Genomic DNA, 19,606 nt, shown 5'->3' on the forward strand with positions numbered 1-19,606 from the left:
CCGTTGCTAGGTAACCAATTGGTTCATAGCCACGTAAAGTAAGTCTAATCCTTTGGGTCAGCCCTAGGAGAGCTGTTAATCAGCTCAGTGGTCTGGTTAAACTAAGGTATACTTAACTCTTTTGTATATACGCATGGTACGCTGGGTGGAAAGTGGTATGCCATTCTGTATTTTTTTTCCTACGCTCTCATTTGGCGTATCAAAATAGAAGCAAATCATCAGCTCGGTACAGCCATCATTAACCAAAACACCAAACATCCCGTTCATCTTCCTTAACATTTTTGTTTCAGACATGTTATATACTTAGACCATGCTTTCACACAACCATAGTTTAAAAAAAAAAAAAATTAGAATTCCTCTCTCTCTTTTATCTCTCTCTCTCTTCTCCCTCTCCTCACCCCCTTTTTATCTCTCCTCTCTTCGCCCTTTTCCCTTCAGCTAACGAGGTCATATCCTCTCAGGTCATTATGGAAATAAAGTGACGCACTGTGATCTCTACACCCCCTCGATCCCCTGACCCCTGACCACCCATCTCGAACCTCCTCCTCGAGACGAGCCCCCCCTTCTGCCATTTCTTCAACTCGTTCCTTTATTCCCCCAACCTAATACTAACACCTCCTCCAAAGACCCCCTGACTCATCCCCGCCCTTCTTTTCGGCAAATTCTGTCATGCCCCCTCCACCCCCAACCCCGATCCGCTCCACGTGCCACATGTCCTAGCACTCCACCCCCTTTCCCAACCAGTCCCCTTGTCCCCCTATATTTCTAGTGTCATTGCCACATGTACCCCCTCCCCCAACCTTCCTATCCCCCTTTGCTCCCTCCTCTTACCCTTTGGCGGTGTCATTCCTTAACATGATGACGATCCCATTATCACTCTCTATCTCTCTCTATCTATCTGTCTATCTATCTGTATATCTATCTATCTATCTGTATCCTTTCATCCTGTTTCTTTTCATTAACCGTAATTTTTGTTTTATATGAACTCTCTCTCTCTCTCTCTCTCTCTCTCTCTCTCTCTCTCTCTCTCTCTCTCTCTCTCTCTATTGCTGCTCTGCGCTGTGGGTTCTGGGAAATAAAGGGGCAGTTTGTAGAGGGTTACAAATGCTACAGGAATTTTGGAAGTACGGCCCGCGTTAATATAAGCAATAATGTGAGGGAGCGACTTCGTTAAGTGAGAGTGATGACGAAATTCCAGGTTCTTGAGGACTCGAATTCGTACACGAATTTGATATTGCGCCTGAGTATGGTTGCTTCTTCACTAATATTAAAAATGCTGTTGTTTTTATTATTCACAGTAAACTTACAGTCTTATGAACTAACCGAAATCCCAGGAGCTTCCTCGACAACCTTCCATAAAACAACATTTTTTTAGGCATCTAGTCTCTGTTGTTGATGACTATCACTTAGACGTTTCCCCCCTTTTCTTTAGGTGTTACTACGGTGATTTTGATCGAACTACTACTGCTTATTAGTAATCTTTGGTAACTTTTTATTTTATTCATCTTCACATTTTTCAAGTTTCTTCTCTCCAGGGATAACCTGCAGTCTACCTTTACCCAAACGCAGTCACTATTTTGATGTCAGACAACCAGAAATATTGTAAATAAACAAATGTAACCACTTCTTCGTCGATAATTCAGTCTAACATGTACCCTCGTTTTTAGCCGCTCTCTGATGTTCTCCCTCTGTTGATTTTTGAAAAGTTGCATTTTTCAGTTTGCTGCTAATTGATATTCATATCAAATATAGCTCGCCTCACCGGCAGTAGGTCTAAGGTTCGAGACTAGAGCGAGTCAGAACGTTTCAGTCACGACCTCCTGTTTCATGTCATTGAGTCTCTTATGAAAAAAACACTGAATTATATCAATTATAATTTTCCACTTGGGTGGGTCGCAAGTAAAAGGCATATGATGAATAATACAACCACACACATTTTATATATATACATATATATATATATATATATATATATATATATATATATATATATATATATATATATATATATATATATATAAATTTCTGACTCACATCAGGATCGAACCCAGGTCTTTCAATTGAAAGGCAAGGGCGCTGCCCACTAGGCCATACAAGTCTAAAAGAAGTTGGAACCTGAGAGCAACTGCACCCAAGGAACTGCCTGGGCAAGCTAACTGCTTGCATACCAGCGTGTTTTCCCCAACTTCCCGACTTAGCAATGACCCAATTGACAGCATTTCATACGAATTATACATTCTGAATTTCTGACTCACATCAGGATCGAACTGGGTTCGATCCTGATGTGAGTCAGAAATTTATTTCTGTTCCACACGTGATTGTGTGCTGATTATTTCTATATATATATATATTATATATATATATATATATATATATATATATATATATATATATATATATATATATATATATACACACACACATACACACGAGTGTGTGTATGTGTGCGTGTGTGTTCATGTGTATACCCGCTTTTCAGCCATCTTGAAGCCATGAAGTCCATTTTTAGGAGTCAAATTTTTCCTCTTTTCCGTAAGGTCTTGTGTAGGTCCATACTTTCGCCATCTGCAAAATGACATGAACTGACATCGACCATTATATGGGTATAGGACCTGCCGGGAATTTCGTATATGGGTAATATTTATAGGGTAAATAGCCTCCCTTAATATAACGACTTCGCAGTTTTGAGGCATTTTAGCAAATTGTGAGGCAAAGGCAATGTTTATTTATTTATTTATTTATTTATTTATTTATTTTTTTTTTTGTTAGCCGAGTTGCTTCCATCCTTTGAAACGGTGGGATTTTCTTGTTTTTTTCGTTGTTTATCTAAATATATCTTGCTACTCATTTTTCTCTATAAATTTCCCGCAGTTTTTCTCTTTTTTTGGGTGAAGGCTATTTGCCTCTTTTTTGGATGTGGTGTAAGTTTTTTGCATTTGTTTCTTGTTATTATATCTTTCCTTATTAAAATTTCTTCGTTTACTCTCCCTCTAAAGCGTTTATCTGCTGTCATACCCGTTAATTTTATTCTTTACTGCATTTTTCATTATCCCTCTCTCCACGCTCAGAGTTCAGTTTAAATCTAATGACGCCCGAGGATTATGTCAAAGTCCTATTACTGAAAGAATACTCATCGCTGCCCCCATTAGCAAGGTGTGTAATGAAGATACATGGCCGGAGACAATACATTGGCCTAATGGGATTACCTGTTCTGCATTAGGTACATCGGTCTGTCTCTTTGAGGGTCAGAGGTCATAGATTTTCCTGAAGGACTCATGTTGTGCGTGTTCATTTTATAGCTTTTTGAGTGTGATTGTTTTTCTGCAAATTTGTATGCTGATCTCTTTTCCTTTTTTTTATATATATATATATATATATATATATATATATATATATATATATATATATATATATATATATATATATATATATATACACACACACACACACACACACACACTAACAGTTTTGACTTTTTGTGCTATCAGATATTAAGCCACAAATACCCAAAAATATTGAATTCACTTACCAAAGAGAATTATATGTAAGTTTATCCGCCCAGGGCAGGACTCGAACTACATCTGTTGCGATAGCTTAATAGGTAGATCAGCTGTCTACCTCGCTGTCAAACCTAATAAGTCAAACACTTGAATCCTGGCTGGGGCATATGCAATTATATATGATAACCCCTGGGAGTAAGTTATTCCTAAGTTTATGTGAATTTGATGTGAAGGGTATTTGTAACTTCATATTTGAAAGTGTGTATATACATTATATATATATATATATATATATATATATATATATATATATATATATATATATATATATATATATATATATATATATATATATATATATATATACACACATACATATGTTTATATATAAAGTATTTTTTCTTTTACCGTTATGACCTTTAAAGGGCAAAATTGCAATTAAGCCTCGGAAACAGAAGAGGTATGCATTACCAGACATCGATTAATTTGAAGGGAAAAGGAATGTCAACGGTATAATTTCGTGAAAACTCACCAATACTCGTTCGCTGCACAAACAAAGCCAAGCCACTTAAAGCTTTCACTCGAAGACTCCCCTAAAAGCCAGAAATAACAGTGTTGGAACCATTACCGCAGGAGCCTAACTACAAGCGAAGTTTATGTTAAAATGACTACTTGGGAACTGGTGAAATTTTGCATTGAAACTACTGCACGTCAACTCACGTGACAACACAGCCCGGTTCCAGTGTCCCCGCGTAAACAATGATGCAGGCAGTTGCGAGGTTTTAAGATGGTTGCTTTTATGTTAAGTTATAATTTGTCTTTGGTAATCATCACGTGGTGTGAAAGTTTATGCACCCATGTCCGTGCCAAGTCAGGATAAAGCAATAGGGTTAAGAGCATTCGTTTTTTTTTCTTTCTTTCTTTTAATACCTCTTTTGTTAACTCAGTGAAACAGAGGTGCTGTTTGTACCTAATGCAAACTTGTAAAACGTTTTCTGTATTCTGGTGCTAATGGGACGTATGGGAAATTCATTATTAGATTGTACCCAAGCTGCACTAATTATGTAGATTAGGTTTATTTAATACTGTAAAAGATCGGCATTACTCTTATCATTTATTCTTGGTGTCTTATCAAAATTAAGGAATCTATACTGTTTCTGGTCAGTCCTTGGATGGGTGACCAGCTGTATAAGCCGTTTTCCTGTAAATACCAGTGGGTCACCCTGAAGCTCAAGAATCCCAGAGAGATAGCTAATAAAAGAATTTAGTCGCTAGTTTCTTGTATGTTTTAGTTGATGTTTCTTGAAACACCTTAGGTTTCTTTATTGCGTCTCTAGAGGTCCATGTCATAACAGCCCAGTGGTCGAAGACCAAGTGGGAAGTACTAAAGACAGACAGAGTGACGGATGGGGAGAGGTTAGGGAAAATCAGTTAGAGGTGATAGTGTTCCTTTATCCACCTTTCCCTTACTTGGAGGGGATGGCGCAAGAATGGTACAGCTTTCCAGTTTCTCAGCAAGTCTTCAGGGATGAGAATGCTAGCCTTACTTTTAGTTTTCTGTGAAAGAAACTATTGAGACGGCTTTGTCTGTCTGTCCGCACTTTTTCTGTCCGCCCTGAGACCTTAAAAACTACTGAGGCTAAAGGGCTGCAAATTGGTATGTTGATCATCCACTCTCCAATCATCGAACATACCAAATTACAGCCCTCTAGCCTCAGTAGTTTTTATTTTATTTTAGGTTAAACTTAGCCATGATCGTTTGTCTGGCACCGCTATAGGTGCCAACAACAAAGGCCACCAATGGAGCATGGCTGAAAGTTTCATGGGCCGTGGCTGAGAATTTCATACAGCATTATACGATATACAGAAACTCGATTATGCCGAGGAAACTTTGGCAAATTTTGTACTTGTTTTTTCTTGACACAGAAAAGTGGAGACCCCACTTCCTACCATTGAAAGGTAAAAACAGTCAAAGTGGATGCCTTAGCTGAGTGACGCACCACACTTGGGTTATGTTTGCTAGGTCCGTGGATCATGCCTGGTCTACCGCCAATCACTTCATCCAGTTGTGTGTGTTTGTATATATATATATATATATATATATATATATATATATATATATATATATATATATATATATATATATATATATAGATATATATATATATATATATATATATATATATATATATATATATATATATATATATGAAATATAAAAACACCATATCATGCTTCTCAGTTATCAATAGAAGGATCCACAGTAATACTCTTGCTTATAAAGACGAAACAAGTCCACAGAAGGAGGGACGAAAGCTTTAAGCTCTGTAAATAATTTTACAAATTAATGCATTTCGTCTTTATAAGCAGGAGTATTACTGTGGATCCTTTTATTGATAACTGAGAAGCACGATTTGGTGTTATATATATATATATATATATATATATATATATATATATATATATATATATATATATATATATATATACATATATGTATATATTAGTTTTCTAAGGCATCTTCAAAAGAACTGATACATAGTGGTATAAATTTACTGTATAGTTGTATGTTAGAGTGACAGCACAATCGAGCATGCAGACGGTTAGAAAAAAATATTCACTCCTGCTGCGTAGAAAAAAGGGAGGAGCAGAAAACCCATTAGCGTCTGAGGCCAGTGCTTTATTTACAAGTCGTTTATCTAAGCAGGTGGGCTCCTGTCTTTGCTGTTAGGCCCAGGTAAACTTCCGTCCTTAAAGTCTATACATTTTGCACATTTATTTGAGAACAAATGGATCGAGTTTTTATATTCCCTTGCTAATATTCACATTTTTAAAGAAGCTTTCTTTGATAAAACTGAGATCAATCTCAATTGATGCAGGATGATTGCCGCTATTACGAACGAACATTCCCATGTTCTCCAATACATTTTGTTCACATTTTTTTATGCTGTCCTGTTTTCTTTTTCTTTGACTTCACAGTTTGACCAATATAATGATTCTCACAAGACTTACATTTATATGGGATTTGATATGCACATCACAAGAGTTCCCTGTTAGTGGCTATTTTTTGAGTTATTGTTCTGAAGTGCTACATTAAATCCAGAATTCTAAAGAAGACGGGGCATGTCTTTGGAATTATTGCGATAAAGTGATACAAGAAGGTTTTTTGTGTCATTCTAAAGGCGTTGCCTGATATAGAATTATGATATTGTAGTTTTTTGCCTGTGTTTTATGTAGGTAACGGGTTACTCGCAGCTATACCAAAATTTTAAGGGTACAATTTCCCGTTCAAGTCAAATCTGCATTCTTTTACATATATTTTAACCAATACTTTTAAAGCTTTCTTGGAAAATGGAATAGTCAGATGGCTGCTGCGTAAGGTATCAAATAAAACTTCAAACATATCATCAGTAGGTTCTTTTGTGAATAATGATAACACATCAAAACTCGCTACTTAAAAATGAATATTAACTTGCACGTTATTCAGTCCTTTTATCAAGTCTACTTTGTTCTTGATGTCGACATAAAAATGGCACCAACTAATAAGTTAATGATAACAACAAGATATTTACTAGATTGCATGCGGCGGATCAAAGGAGTTAATAATTGGCCTGACGGAAAATATGTCATGTGAGTTTTTATTACCTCATTCAAACACGGTATTGATGGTGAGGTCACACAAAACCTCTTTATCATGTTTTTATTTCCCTTCAGTAGTTCTTTAACCAGTAGATATGCCAGCCTTCAGCGTGTGTATATTTTTTATCAGTTTTTAATTCATGAATGAATAACATAAATGCTTTTGGAATTTTGAAGTGTGTTTTTTTCATATTTGCACAAACAGTTCCCTTGACTTTGCTCACGTCTTCACTGGGAGTATCACTACACTTCTGCAAACTGTAGTCCTTTAGAAATTCCACGCTTTTCACTGCATCACTGGATAAGTCTAAATTCAACCCGTACTCTAAGGCGCAAGTCATATTTCGATTAGTGTGATTGTTCAATAGGATGACGCTTTAATGATTAGCGTTGATGGCCCAGGGATTTCTTTGAATCAGAAATTTCATTTGATTTTCATGTTTTTGTTTAAGATCATGATATACTTTTTCCCCATTGTCACATGTCAGATCCGAAGTCAGGTCTTTCCATTCAGGTGATATTGAGGATGCAGAATGCCTTCTTCGTCTCAAAGTTCATCAAATAAATTTATATTTTCCAGTTTCTTGATGCTGATGTATTTTTCCAGTAATAAACTGAAAAGAAATATCAGATCCAGTTTTATAAAGAAAGGATTCTGTAGGAATATGGATGTCGGTCAGGGACTGTATAAACTCGACCCATTTACTTCGAAAGAGAATACAGAACATTTTTAGATTTTAAGAAAGGGAGTTTATCGGAAAACAGGATATGTAAATGAAGCACTGACTCCTCATACTCTAATGTGAATATTTTTTTTCCCAGCCGTCTGTATTTTCGTTTCTGCTGTCAGACCTACATTGATACGGTAAATTTATACCTCTGCCTATCAGTCCTCCTGAAGGTGCTTAGAAAGCGGAAGGCGCAACCGGTCAGGATTCATACCTTGTGCCTCAGGGTTGCAGTAGTCTGGAGGTCCACGCCATACTTACTACTCCCTTGCACACTTTATCATACTTGGGGGCAAAGCTTGTGCTGGCATAAGGCCGGCTTAATCTAAACCAACCTTTCTCTCTCTCGTGAACGCTTGGTTCTATTCTAACATAAGTTCTCCGTTGGACGAGTCGGTAGAGTTCTCGGCTAGCACTCTGCTAGACCCGAGTTCGAGTCTCCGGCCGGCCAATGAAGAATCAGTGGAATTTATTTCTGGTGATAGAAATTCATTTCTCGGTATAATGTAGTTCGGATTCCACAATAAGCTGTAGGTCCCGTTGCTAGATAACCCACTGGTTCTTAGCCACGTAAAATAAGTCTAATCCTTCGGGCCAGCCCTAGGAGAGCTGTTGATCAGCTCAGTGGTCTGGTTAAACTAAGGTATAGATACTTAACTATCAGATCTACAGTACTAATCAGTCTCTTGGCAGAGAAACTCAGGTGTGATACTTGAAGGTGGGGCTTAATTAATTACGCGATCTTTACCTGCAATTGCTGTATGATGGTACTGTCAATATTATACGTCTCTTTCTCTCCCTTTCTCTGCCTAATGGGGAATTTCGTGAATAATAAATGATTAATTGCCGGAAATCCAGTAAAAGTAGAATCTCTCTCTCTCTCTCTCTCTCTCTCTCTCTCTCTCTCTCTCTCTCTCTCTCTCTCTCTCTCTCTCTCCTCGCGTGTTTGCGTGATAAGGAGGTGACCATAAGCGATGCATACTTCTGACCCTTTCCGTTTTTTCATCCAAGGACCATTTCCATCCTTATGTTTTTCGTGTCACACAAATAATTCTGTTATATTTCTTTATTTGTTTGGCTGTGATATCAAAATTTCGTATCGTATGTGACGTTTTCGTGAGCTGTATGGTATATGATGATAATTTATTGTTAAACCCTGTCGAGGAACTTTTGGTAGAGTGCCTGTTACGCTTCCATTATCATCGTGACTTGTACACAGTCTAGGGGATTTTACTCAACTTTGGAGAAGATCCTCCGTCTGTTACCTTTACACAACTTTGATTTTAGCCAAAACTTTTGAGTTATAAGGTATAAAACCTCACAATTGTCACGCACGCTCCACTAATAAAGTTTTCTCGTCCAATTTTCCATCTGTCCGTATATCACACTAACCATGGCATCGCAACTCCCACACGGCCGAAGGATTTCAGTCAGACGTGGTACAAAACAGGACCAAAATGCATAGATGGGCCTGAAGGGAGATCATTTGTGAGGTTGCGTGTCCGTTTGTCCAACTGTGTGGCACACTGACAGCCATTGCAACTCTTCCTACTTGGTTTAAATTTGCTAATATGCATAATAATAAATATTAATTGACAAAAACCAATAAGAGTGAAGCCGATTATAATTAAATAATAGCAAATAAAGTCCCTAAACTTAAGAATGGCCAGGAAAGTTAGCATGAGTGCACCCTGAACTGGTTAACTCAAACCCAAACTACGCACGGACGAAGATTATGTCAGATGATGGCATAGCCCTCTGCTAAGGAACACTGGTTATATGGCCATGTTAACCTTTAAGGCAAGCAAACGTGACACTTGAAACAGCCCAGTAGCCACAAGGAATGGGACAGATGCCCAGAATCAGTAGAGCAAACCATTGTTGAAAGGAGGGATTGCTGAGTATCTAGGACTCCATACCAAACGATGCAGATTTTTTGTTTTGCAGAAAAGGAAATTTCCTTGATCCTAATCTGATTTAAATGTAAAAGAGGCCTTTTGTGTTTTCTTCGTATTTTATAATTTAGTTTTATAACCTTCTTTCCAGAATACTTAATGTTTTTTAGCAATCCGTTTTTAAGGCTTGCTGCCTAGTCAAAATAATAACAAATAAAAAATGAAATCATAAGACTATAGCAGCGGGGAATTCGTGCATAAAGTCATACAGTGAATCAAATCCACCATTTCATTGTAAAAGAGCCTTTTTTTTTTTTTGCTCATGTCTTGTTTCATGAAAAAAGGCTACTAACTCTGGAAGTTGTTTACTGAGCTGTTTAGCCCCTGTTCATTGTAATCGGTTTCAATTTGTGCGACGTTGAAGAAAACTAGTTGCTCGGTTAAGCAGGGGAGGTGGGGAAGCTTTCATTATTTCGACTTACTGTGTCTGTTTATAAAGCTCGCGATGTAAGCGGTTTTTTTTAACGTAATGTGCAAAATTATTACGGTAGAGTATGCATTTCTAACTCTCAAGGCACCTGTTTGACTAGGGAACGGTTTTCTGATGCTTCGCCACCCACAAGATGAAATGGAGGTTTTCATCCATCTAGAGGAAAAGTCTCTCTCTCTCTCTCTCTCTCTCTCTCTCTCTCTCTCTCTCTCTCTCTCTCTCTCTCTGGATAGTGTATTAATACGAACACATTCGCCTGCTCACATTTTCGCACATAGCATTATTGATTTGATGTGTGTTTTTGAAGCCCAAAAAAATCTTACTGAAAGTTCTTGTAAAATATGAAATGTGTAAGTCACTAGCTTGCACTATACAAAAGCATTTGTTTTAAAAGGAAAATTATTGTTACAGTAACAATACTTAAAGGAGCCGATATAACACAGACATGATCTTTGTCTCAGTTTCTCTTGTCATTTGTTTATGATTCAAAATGACTTCATTATAATATCTTTATTATTTTTGCGATTTTCTTCTTTGGTACTACGTCTGCTTTTAACTAGGGTTTACGTCCAGTCACTCGTTTTGAATAACGAATTAGAGAACGTAAGAGAATATGAACATAGAAATATGTTACCCCACTCATATTTTAGAAACTGGTTAAAATGGAGCAATAAAAAATCTGTAATAAAAGTGGAAAGAAGAATGAAATTCTTGAGAGCACACTGTTTGCCCTATGTCTTGGGTTTCGAATCCAGAAAATCAATTAAAAAAATAAAAGATTCGATGTAAATGTACTTTCTTCATACAACGTGGTAAAAACACGCTTATGTGAGTCTCCAGTAGGAGATGCATAGATGGACTGAGATTAATTTTATTTAGCCCAGTCGAACAAGGAGTTAAACGTCAGATTAAATCAATATTGTATTCAAAACTGACCCAAAGAATAATGCTGCATTTGTACACCTCGGTGGTAAATCACATACGAATGATTTATTCCATAATAATAAAATAAGATGTAATAACGTTGTTCCCTGAAACTTTTTAAAATCTTTTTTAATATAAAATGTAAAAAGAGAACCTAAAAATCATCATCATTGATGCTTATGTATCTCGCCTTTTCCTTTGCAAATTCAGTACCTCGAACTGTTCCAGAATAGCTGGTCCTCACCTGAATCCTAATCACAGTTGTAATGACCGGTTTAATCGAGAAAATGGCTATGCACTGTTTTCATTATTTGTAAAACCGAGTCTTCCTTGGAACGGTTTGACGTAAAATGTGACATGGGTCTGTGCAATGAGTCAAGCCATGTATAGGCTACATATATATAATATATATATAATAGTGTATTTATTTACCTATATTATCCAAGAAATTCGTGATATAAATGTTTATAAATAAAACTTTTACTCTAGGATCCTCTTGGATTACCTTGCTATCATTGCGGGTTGCGTGGGCTTCAACCTGTGATGGTGGTGATGATGAATAAACAAAAGAATATTGCACACATTTTGCATATATATATATATATATATATATATATATATATATATATAATATATATATATATATATATATATATATATATATATATATATATATATATATATATATATATATATATATATATATATATATATATATATGTAATACACATATATAATATATGCATATATAAATTTTATATATATATATATATATATATATATATATATATATATATATATATACTGTATATATTAAATGTGTGGAATATTGCTTTGAATGTTCATCATCATCATGACAGCAAGGTAATCCAAGTAGATTCTGGAACAGAAGTTGTCTTTATAAGTATCGTTGCTGTGATAGTGATAGTACTAGGTAAATGTTTGTGTGTATATGTATGTATTTGTTTACATGTGTATAATATGTATATATTTATGAATATATACATATATATATATTTATATATATATATATATATATATATATATATATATATATATAGTGTGTGTGTGTGTGTGTGTGTGTGTGTGCGTGCGATCTGCCTGTGTGAGTATTAGTATCGGGACTCTAGTGAACACATGTTTACTTTTATTAAAGTACAAAGATACCAGAGTATATTTGATCAGGTTTGTGCATGAGGTGTGTGTAAGTAATATGCACAAGTTATTATTATTATTATTATTATTATTATTATTATTATTATTATTATTATTATTCATAATGAATTAATATTCATAGGGAACCAACCTCAAATTCCATTACCTTCCGGAGTACGTTTCCACAGCATGAAATTCCATTTGTGAACAAAATAGAAAGTGGAGAGAATTATGTGACAAACCTTAAGCAGAGCAAGAACGAGACGATGAAGGGATGTCTTAAAACTTCTCTAGACATGTGCATGTCATTTTTTTATACCTTTGTGCTTTTATCTTTTTCCGTTGCAAGGAATTTTAGATCAGATGGCAGTCAAAAGTTCTCTTTCGCTTGCTTGAAAATTGTATTAAGACTTGAATGTTCCGTTGTAATTCACATTCATGTAATTGCTTTAGAGACGTAAACAGTAAAAACGAATGAATGGGAACAAAGTCAAACTTGAGGAAATCTGGTGTAGAACTGTTTGGGTGATGTTTTTTAATTTTTTGAAAAGTGGTTTTTAAAAATAGTACGGACACTACTTAGGTCAGAAATATATACAGTATATATATATATATATATATATATATATATATATATATATATATATATATATATAATATATATGAATGATCTTTTTGAAGAATTGCATTTGAGAACAACCTAACTGAACAAGAATTTTGTATTTGTTAAATACCATTGGAAATAAAGTGTTCAATTGCCAAAACAAACAAACAAAGTTTCTGGTTAAGTAAACGAAAAGATTATTTTACATATTGTACCATTTCCATTTTAACTCCTCTTGTAATGATTCAACGAAGTTAAAAGAGAAAAAGTAAAGCAAAATAAACACCGCAAAGTGAGAGACGTTAAAAGTGACCTTCTCATTAATAATAACAAAAACTTTTGGTGAGGCGGAATGCGAGTCATAACTCGTAGGTCAAGGATTTACAGCAGACTGCAAGATAATAGTTGGGCGAAGGTACCATAGGTGGCCGTTGTGATGCTAGAGTATGTAGGAGACTTTGGTAGAAAAGTGCTTATATTTATATATATATATATATATATATATATATATATATATATATATATATATATATATATATATATATATATATATATATATGCATATATATGTGTGTGTGTATGTATGTATAATTAGTACCCGTCTCTCATCGAGGAGGTGAGTCCCGAGTTCTGTTTCCAACGGAAGCAGGAACGAATCAAGTCCGTTTACCGAAAAATCCACATTGTGTCTTATGACCAAAGCGGTGAATTGTTCCTGGTCATTGGTTGACTTTGGTATGCTGTAACCAGGGTGGAGGACCAATATCTACCATCCTCTCTCTCTCTCTCTCTCTCTCTCTCTCTCTCTCTCTCTCTCTCTCTCTCTCTATATATATATATATATATATATATATATATATATATATATATATATATATCACATATACACATGGTGAAAAAATAAAAACAGGGTGTAGGTCTGACCGGTTTCGACTTTATTTCAAGCCATTGACGAAGGACTGATACAGAGTGTGAGAAGTCACAAATATATATACTACAAGAACAGTACTGACGAACATACACAACCGTTAGAGACTCCATATCCCCACTCAGGCCGGTGTCGAGGTAGGAAGTGGCCTTTAAAACTCATTTGGCTAAAAATCACAATAGACTCTCAGGGGACATTGCTGATAAACAGACCATACCCCACCTCAGATCCACCTGACAGGTGTCATGGAGGCGGAGTTTGGAAACTCATTAACATTACTACCCTCGTACTGTGTTTACAAATATGATAATCCTATTTTCATACATCTCTACTGCCTACCTTAAAGTTTAAACAGTTTACAAATTTCTTTTGATATTAAAGGATCAAGTTTATACATCCCTTGACTGATATTCATATTATGGTTGTAACTTTCTTTTATAAAGCTAGATTCAATGATGTTCCTTTCCAGTGCATTATTATAATATACAATCCTTTTTGCCCCTTCCCAGTTGATAGCATGATTGTTCTCACTAACATGTACAAATATACCACTGTTCCCTTGTGCATATCTCACACATTTCTTATGTTGTTCAATTCTTTTTTTCCAGTGCTTTCCCGGTTTGGCCAATATGCTATCATGCTATCAACTGGGAAGGGGCAAAAAGGATTGTATATTATAATAATGCACTGGAAAGGAACATCATTGAATCTAGCTTTATAAAAGAAAGTTACAACCATAATATGAATATCAGTCAAGGGATGTATAAACTTGATCCTTTAATATCAAAAGAAATTTGTAAATTGTTTAAACTTTAAGGTAGGCAGTAGAGATGTATGAAAATAGGATTATCATATTTGTAAACACAGTACGAGGGTAGTAATGTTAATGAGTTTCCAAACTCCGCCTCCATGACACCTGTCAGGTGTGGATCTGAGGTGGGGTATGGTCTGTTTATCAGCAATGTCCCTGAGAGTCTATTGTGATTTTTAGCCAAATGAGTTTTAAAGGCCACTCCTACCTCGACACCGGCCTGAGTGGGGATATGGAGTCTCTAACAGTTGTGTATGTTCGTCAGTACTGTTCTTGTAGTATATATATTTGTGACTTCTCACACTCTGTATCAGTCCTTCGTCAATGGCTTGGAAATAAAGTCGAAACCGGTCAGGACCTACACCCCGTTTCTTATTTTTCACCTGTGGTAATGTGTGATAAATGAATCACGTACAAAAGTGATAATAATCATATATATATATATATATATATATATATATATATATATATATATATATATATATAATAATTATCATAAATTACGATCAAAATTCACGTAAATTCTGATAAAAAAATTATGTTATAGGGGATTTGGATTTATTGTTGTAGGTTAACCACACGTCTGACAGGGGATGGAATAAAAGGTGGAGCTTCAGGAGACAAATGAGAAATAACCCAGTAACACTGAAGGAAAAGGTTACGTAAAAACGTGAATTTCATTTATTTTGTCTGTATATCTGTCACGGGGTAAGGGTTTGATTTTGAGTTAAAAATCTTTCTGGAGTGACATGGAGGCTGTGTGCAAAATTTTGTTTGGGTCTGTCAAGCGGTTCGGATGTCTATAGTGGACAAATGGACAAACATTTTTAACTCAAAAATCGAACCCCTACCTCATGATAGACATACACGTTAAGTATACCTTTAACCAGACCACTGAGCTGATTAACAGCTCTCCTAGGGCTGGCCCGAAGGATTATTTACGTGGCTAAGAACCAATTGGTTACCTAGCAACGGGAGACATACAGACAAAATAAATGAAATTTCCGTTTTTACGTAACCCTATCCTTCAGTGTTACTGGGTTAATTATCTTTTCTCCTGACGCTCCACCTTTTATTCCATGCGCTGTCAGAAGTATGGTTAACCTACAACAATAAATCCAAATCCCCTATCACATAAATTTTTATCAGAATTGACGTGAATTTTGATCATAATTTATGATAATTATTAATATAAGTGCTAAAAACATACCTCACTGGTTGGTTGTATTGCTAAATTAAACATTTTTGGCTTCGTTGCAAAACATATTTCATAGCTATAAAGCAATGAACCCAAACCAGCAGGTCCAAAGATTTTCTCCCTAGACACTTACACATGCCAGTTGTCTTCCCCATCACGCATGCTTAGTAGCTGCTAGCTCAACACGACGTGCAAGATGTATGATGACAGTATATAATTTTTTCTTTATTAATTCAAATGCGAATTTTCTCATTAATTCGATCGTTTCTTCTTTGCTTTTACCTTCGGAATTTGTTATAGCAACTACTTCGTAACGTCATGATGGCATATATATCATTATAAATTTGGTTTAAATGAGGTTTATGGGGTGATTTGGCAACAACACTTCACTACATACTGAAGGCCAGTAGGTCCGTATGTTGTTGCACGAGAGACAGCCCTTCTCCCCTCCCACACACACACACACACACACACACACCTGAGTGCGGATTGTAGAAATACAATATTTGTTGTTTATTGTCTTTGTTCAGGGGAGATGCTTATTATCTTCTGATAGAGGAAGTAACTTCCCTTCACCCTCCCTCCCCTTCCCCACCCAATTCCTCTTCCCTTTTTCCCTCCCTCCCCTCCTCCTGATTCCTCTTCCCTCCCCTCTCCTCCCCCTTTCCCTTCCTCCTCCCCTCCCCTTCCCCTCCCCTCCCCCCTCCCCCCCCCCTCCCCTCCCCTCCCCTCCCCTTCCCCTCCTTTCCCATCCCCTTCACCCTTCCTCTTCCCTCCCCTCCTCCTCCCCCCCCTCCCCCCCCCTCCTCCTCCCCCTCCCCTCCCTCCTCCCCCCCCCTACACATAGACTGTCATTCAGAGTTTTCCCAGGCAGTGCTGGTGTGTATATATATATATATATATATATATATATATATATATATATATATATATATATATATATATATATATATATATATATATATATATATATATATATATATATATATATATGTATGTATATATATACACAGTATATATATATATATATATATATATATGTAAATACACACACATATATATGCATACATACATATACACCATACATATAGTATATTTGTATGTATATGCACTCATGCATTCTCGAAGGTTCAGGGAACAGCTTACCGAACAGTTATAGACAATAATGATGAAAGAGAGAATGGAAATGTCGTTGACAGGTATCTTAACATAATTTGCCTGTATGTTAATGGTATAATCATTTTCCATTTCAGGTGCTGCTCTTCGTTTCACTCTGATGTCGTTTGCTTATCTGCTCCTGCTACTTGCTATTCCGCTACTTCCCGCCCCAACATTTCATACTATGCGAGGTGAGTGAAAATAAGCAACTAAATTGACTGAAAGAGAAATAAGGTATTGAGTGTACGCACTGATGTAAATTAAATGATGCTACTTTGGTGCAGGTGGGGTGAGGTAGAAATGTCAGTATAATGATTCATTTCCTTTATATTATTTTTTTTTTGCATTGTACTGTATAATTTCATTTTAGTGCCTGATTCAGTATGTGATATATGAATTGAAACGGTAGTGATTCATGTTTTTGTAAAATAGTATTTGTTGTTTTTAGTTTTTTTTAATCAAGTTATAAATTAATAATACCCTTTTAAAACATTATGTAGTAATTCTAGCTGATATGAAAATATAAATTTCCTTATTCCTGCCATATACTGTACAGTATATATAAAGGTAAAGATGTATTATAGTTGAAATTAATTTGAGTGTTGAAGACTTATTTTTGAGGATCCAAGAAAAGTACTTGTCTAAACTCATCTCAGATTAAAGACCTCTTTTTCATTAAACTGATATTCAGAAAACAAGAAGTTTTTCTCCTCCATGACACTAGCAATACATTGAAATATAACTTTAACCACACCGTTTATTCTCATTACTAATACATTCTTTTTCCATGTTCCTTGACCAAAATGAAATGCGTCATACTTTCATCTCACAAGAAATTCTACACCACTGAATTGTCGGCCATTTCACAAAATTCCCTCCAAAATACTCATTTACACTTCTCAAAGTCTGCATCACAACCAGTATATCGCAACAGATTTATCTGTATACACACTTGCTTTACAAAGTATGTGCAGTATAATCACAATGTAACTGATCTCTTTCTGTATTTCCCTTTATTACTTCTTCCAAATGAACACCACTTTCTTTGGAAGCTTGAATTTCAAGTCATTGGCCTCTGTGGGCTTGTTCCATATGAATAGGGTTCATCGTCTGAGTAATAATAATAATTGTAATAGATTTTTTGCTCAAACTAAAGATGTCTTGACCCTCATTTTGGATAGCTGTCTTCATGTAGCCTATGCACTAGATTGATTAAGAGAGAGAGAGCGGCGGGTGGTCCCGCTGCTGTCAGACATCACCACTTCAAATGTGTTACTAAAACCTAAAATAGACCTGCCAAATTTGTCACAGATCCAAACTTTCACCAAAACCACTTTCAGCTACAAAAGCCTAACGCACACGTAAACCGATGTACATTTCAGTTTTGTGTTAAAAACAACTTTCAAAAACAAGTTGTCCAACATCATAACCACGGAAAACTGATGACCACGATACTGACTAATGGCATTATATTCCTACAGGTAACCTTTGAGTCTTTCCCTTTACAGCTAACGTGCAACATAATCTCTCAACCAATCACTTGAACAAGCTACCATAGTGTAACACAGGGGATCGAACAATTAACGAAATTGTACCTAGAATTGTAATTTATCCACCATCAGGTCTTTCTGCTCACTACATGTACTACTGTATATCAATTAATGAATTATTATTATGATGTAATATTATTGATGAATAAATGAACAGTGCTTCATATCTACAGCATGTCAGCAGTACATTTCGTTATGTTCATATTTAAGACCGCCATTTGAAATTCTCCCTCACTCTCTCTCTCTCTCTACTTACATTTCAGAACGATATACAGTATTCTTACACACAACATACAGTGAACATTTTAAAAGTTAACTTGCGTTCCCTTGACATTATAATTATTTAAGAATTTTTCCAACGTAGAACTTAGTAAACATTCTAAAAGTTCATCAAGCGCATTCATATATGCGCAGATTGCATCATAAATATTTATTTTAACAATCCACTTCCGCCCGTTCTTGCCCTCAGGTCACACAGGGCGTTATCTGAAGGCCGTGGTAGGGGTCAGCGCCGTCAATTTCCTCCTGCAGTTCATCTTCCAGATGGTACTGGTGTCCATGCCGCCTTACGCCTACTTTCTTGAACCATGTGAGTACTGGATGAAGATGATCATTTTCGTCTTTCCTTTGCGGTTTATTTTACAACGGACAAATCCTGTAGGTTTTCTGAAATTACTTATTTTTGGAGATAGTAATTTCTCCCCATCATTGTATGGTATCTTGTGGCAGAAAATCGAGCGCATGCAATTTCTCAGTAAATTCATGAACCAAATACTCACAGTGTCCAATGGCAATATGTAAGTGATGAGTTCGACGGACTGATGATCAGTCTCCCGTGTTGCTGTATGAAATACTAATATATATATATATATATATATATATATATATATATATATATATATATATATATATATATATATATATATGTGTGTGTGTATGTATATATATATATATATATATATATATATATATATATATATATATATATATATATATATATATATATATATATATATATATATATCC

The 19,606-nt window shown here is 35.6% G+C and overlaps 1 protein-coding gene across 8 annotated transcripts in view; it reads left to right on the forward strand.

Moving 5' to 3' along the window:
- Piezo (piezo type mechanosensitive ion channel component) overlaps positions 1-19,606 on the forward strand; it is a 366,537-nt gene that overhangs the window by 99,601 nt on the left and 247,330 nt on the right. For all 8 annotated transcript variants that reach the window (XM_067091426.1, XM_067091428.1, XM_067091429.1 and 5 more), the window contains exons 4-5: positions 17,126-17,221; positions 19,050-19,169. In XM_067091426.1, the coding sequence (XP_066947527.1) occupies positions 17,126-17,221; positions 19,050-19,169 (216 nt within the window). The remainder of the gene's footprint in view (positions 1-17,125; positions 17,222-19,049; positions 19,170-19,606) is intronic.

The sequence above is a fragment of the Macrobrachium rosenbergii genome, chromosome 48 (genome assembly GCF_040412425.1).
Source record: "Macrobrachium rosenbergii isolate ZJJX-2024 chromosome 48, ASM4041242v1, whole genome shotgun sequence".
NCBI lineage: Eukaryota > Metazoa > Arthropoda > Malacostraca > Decapoda > Palaemonidae > Macrobrachium > Macrobrachium rosenbergii.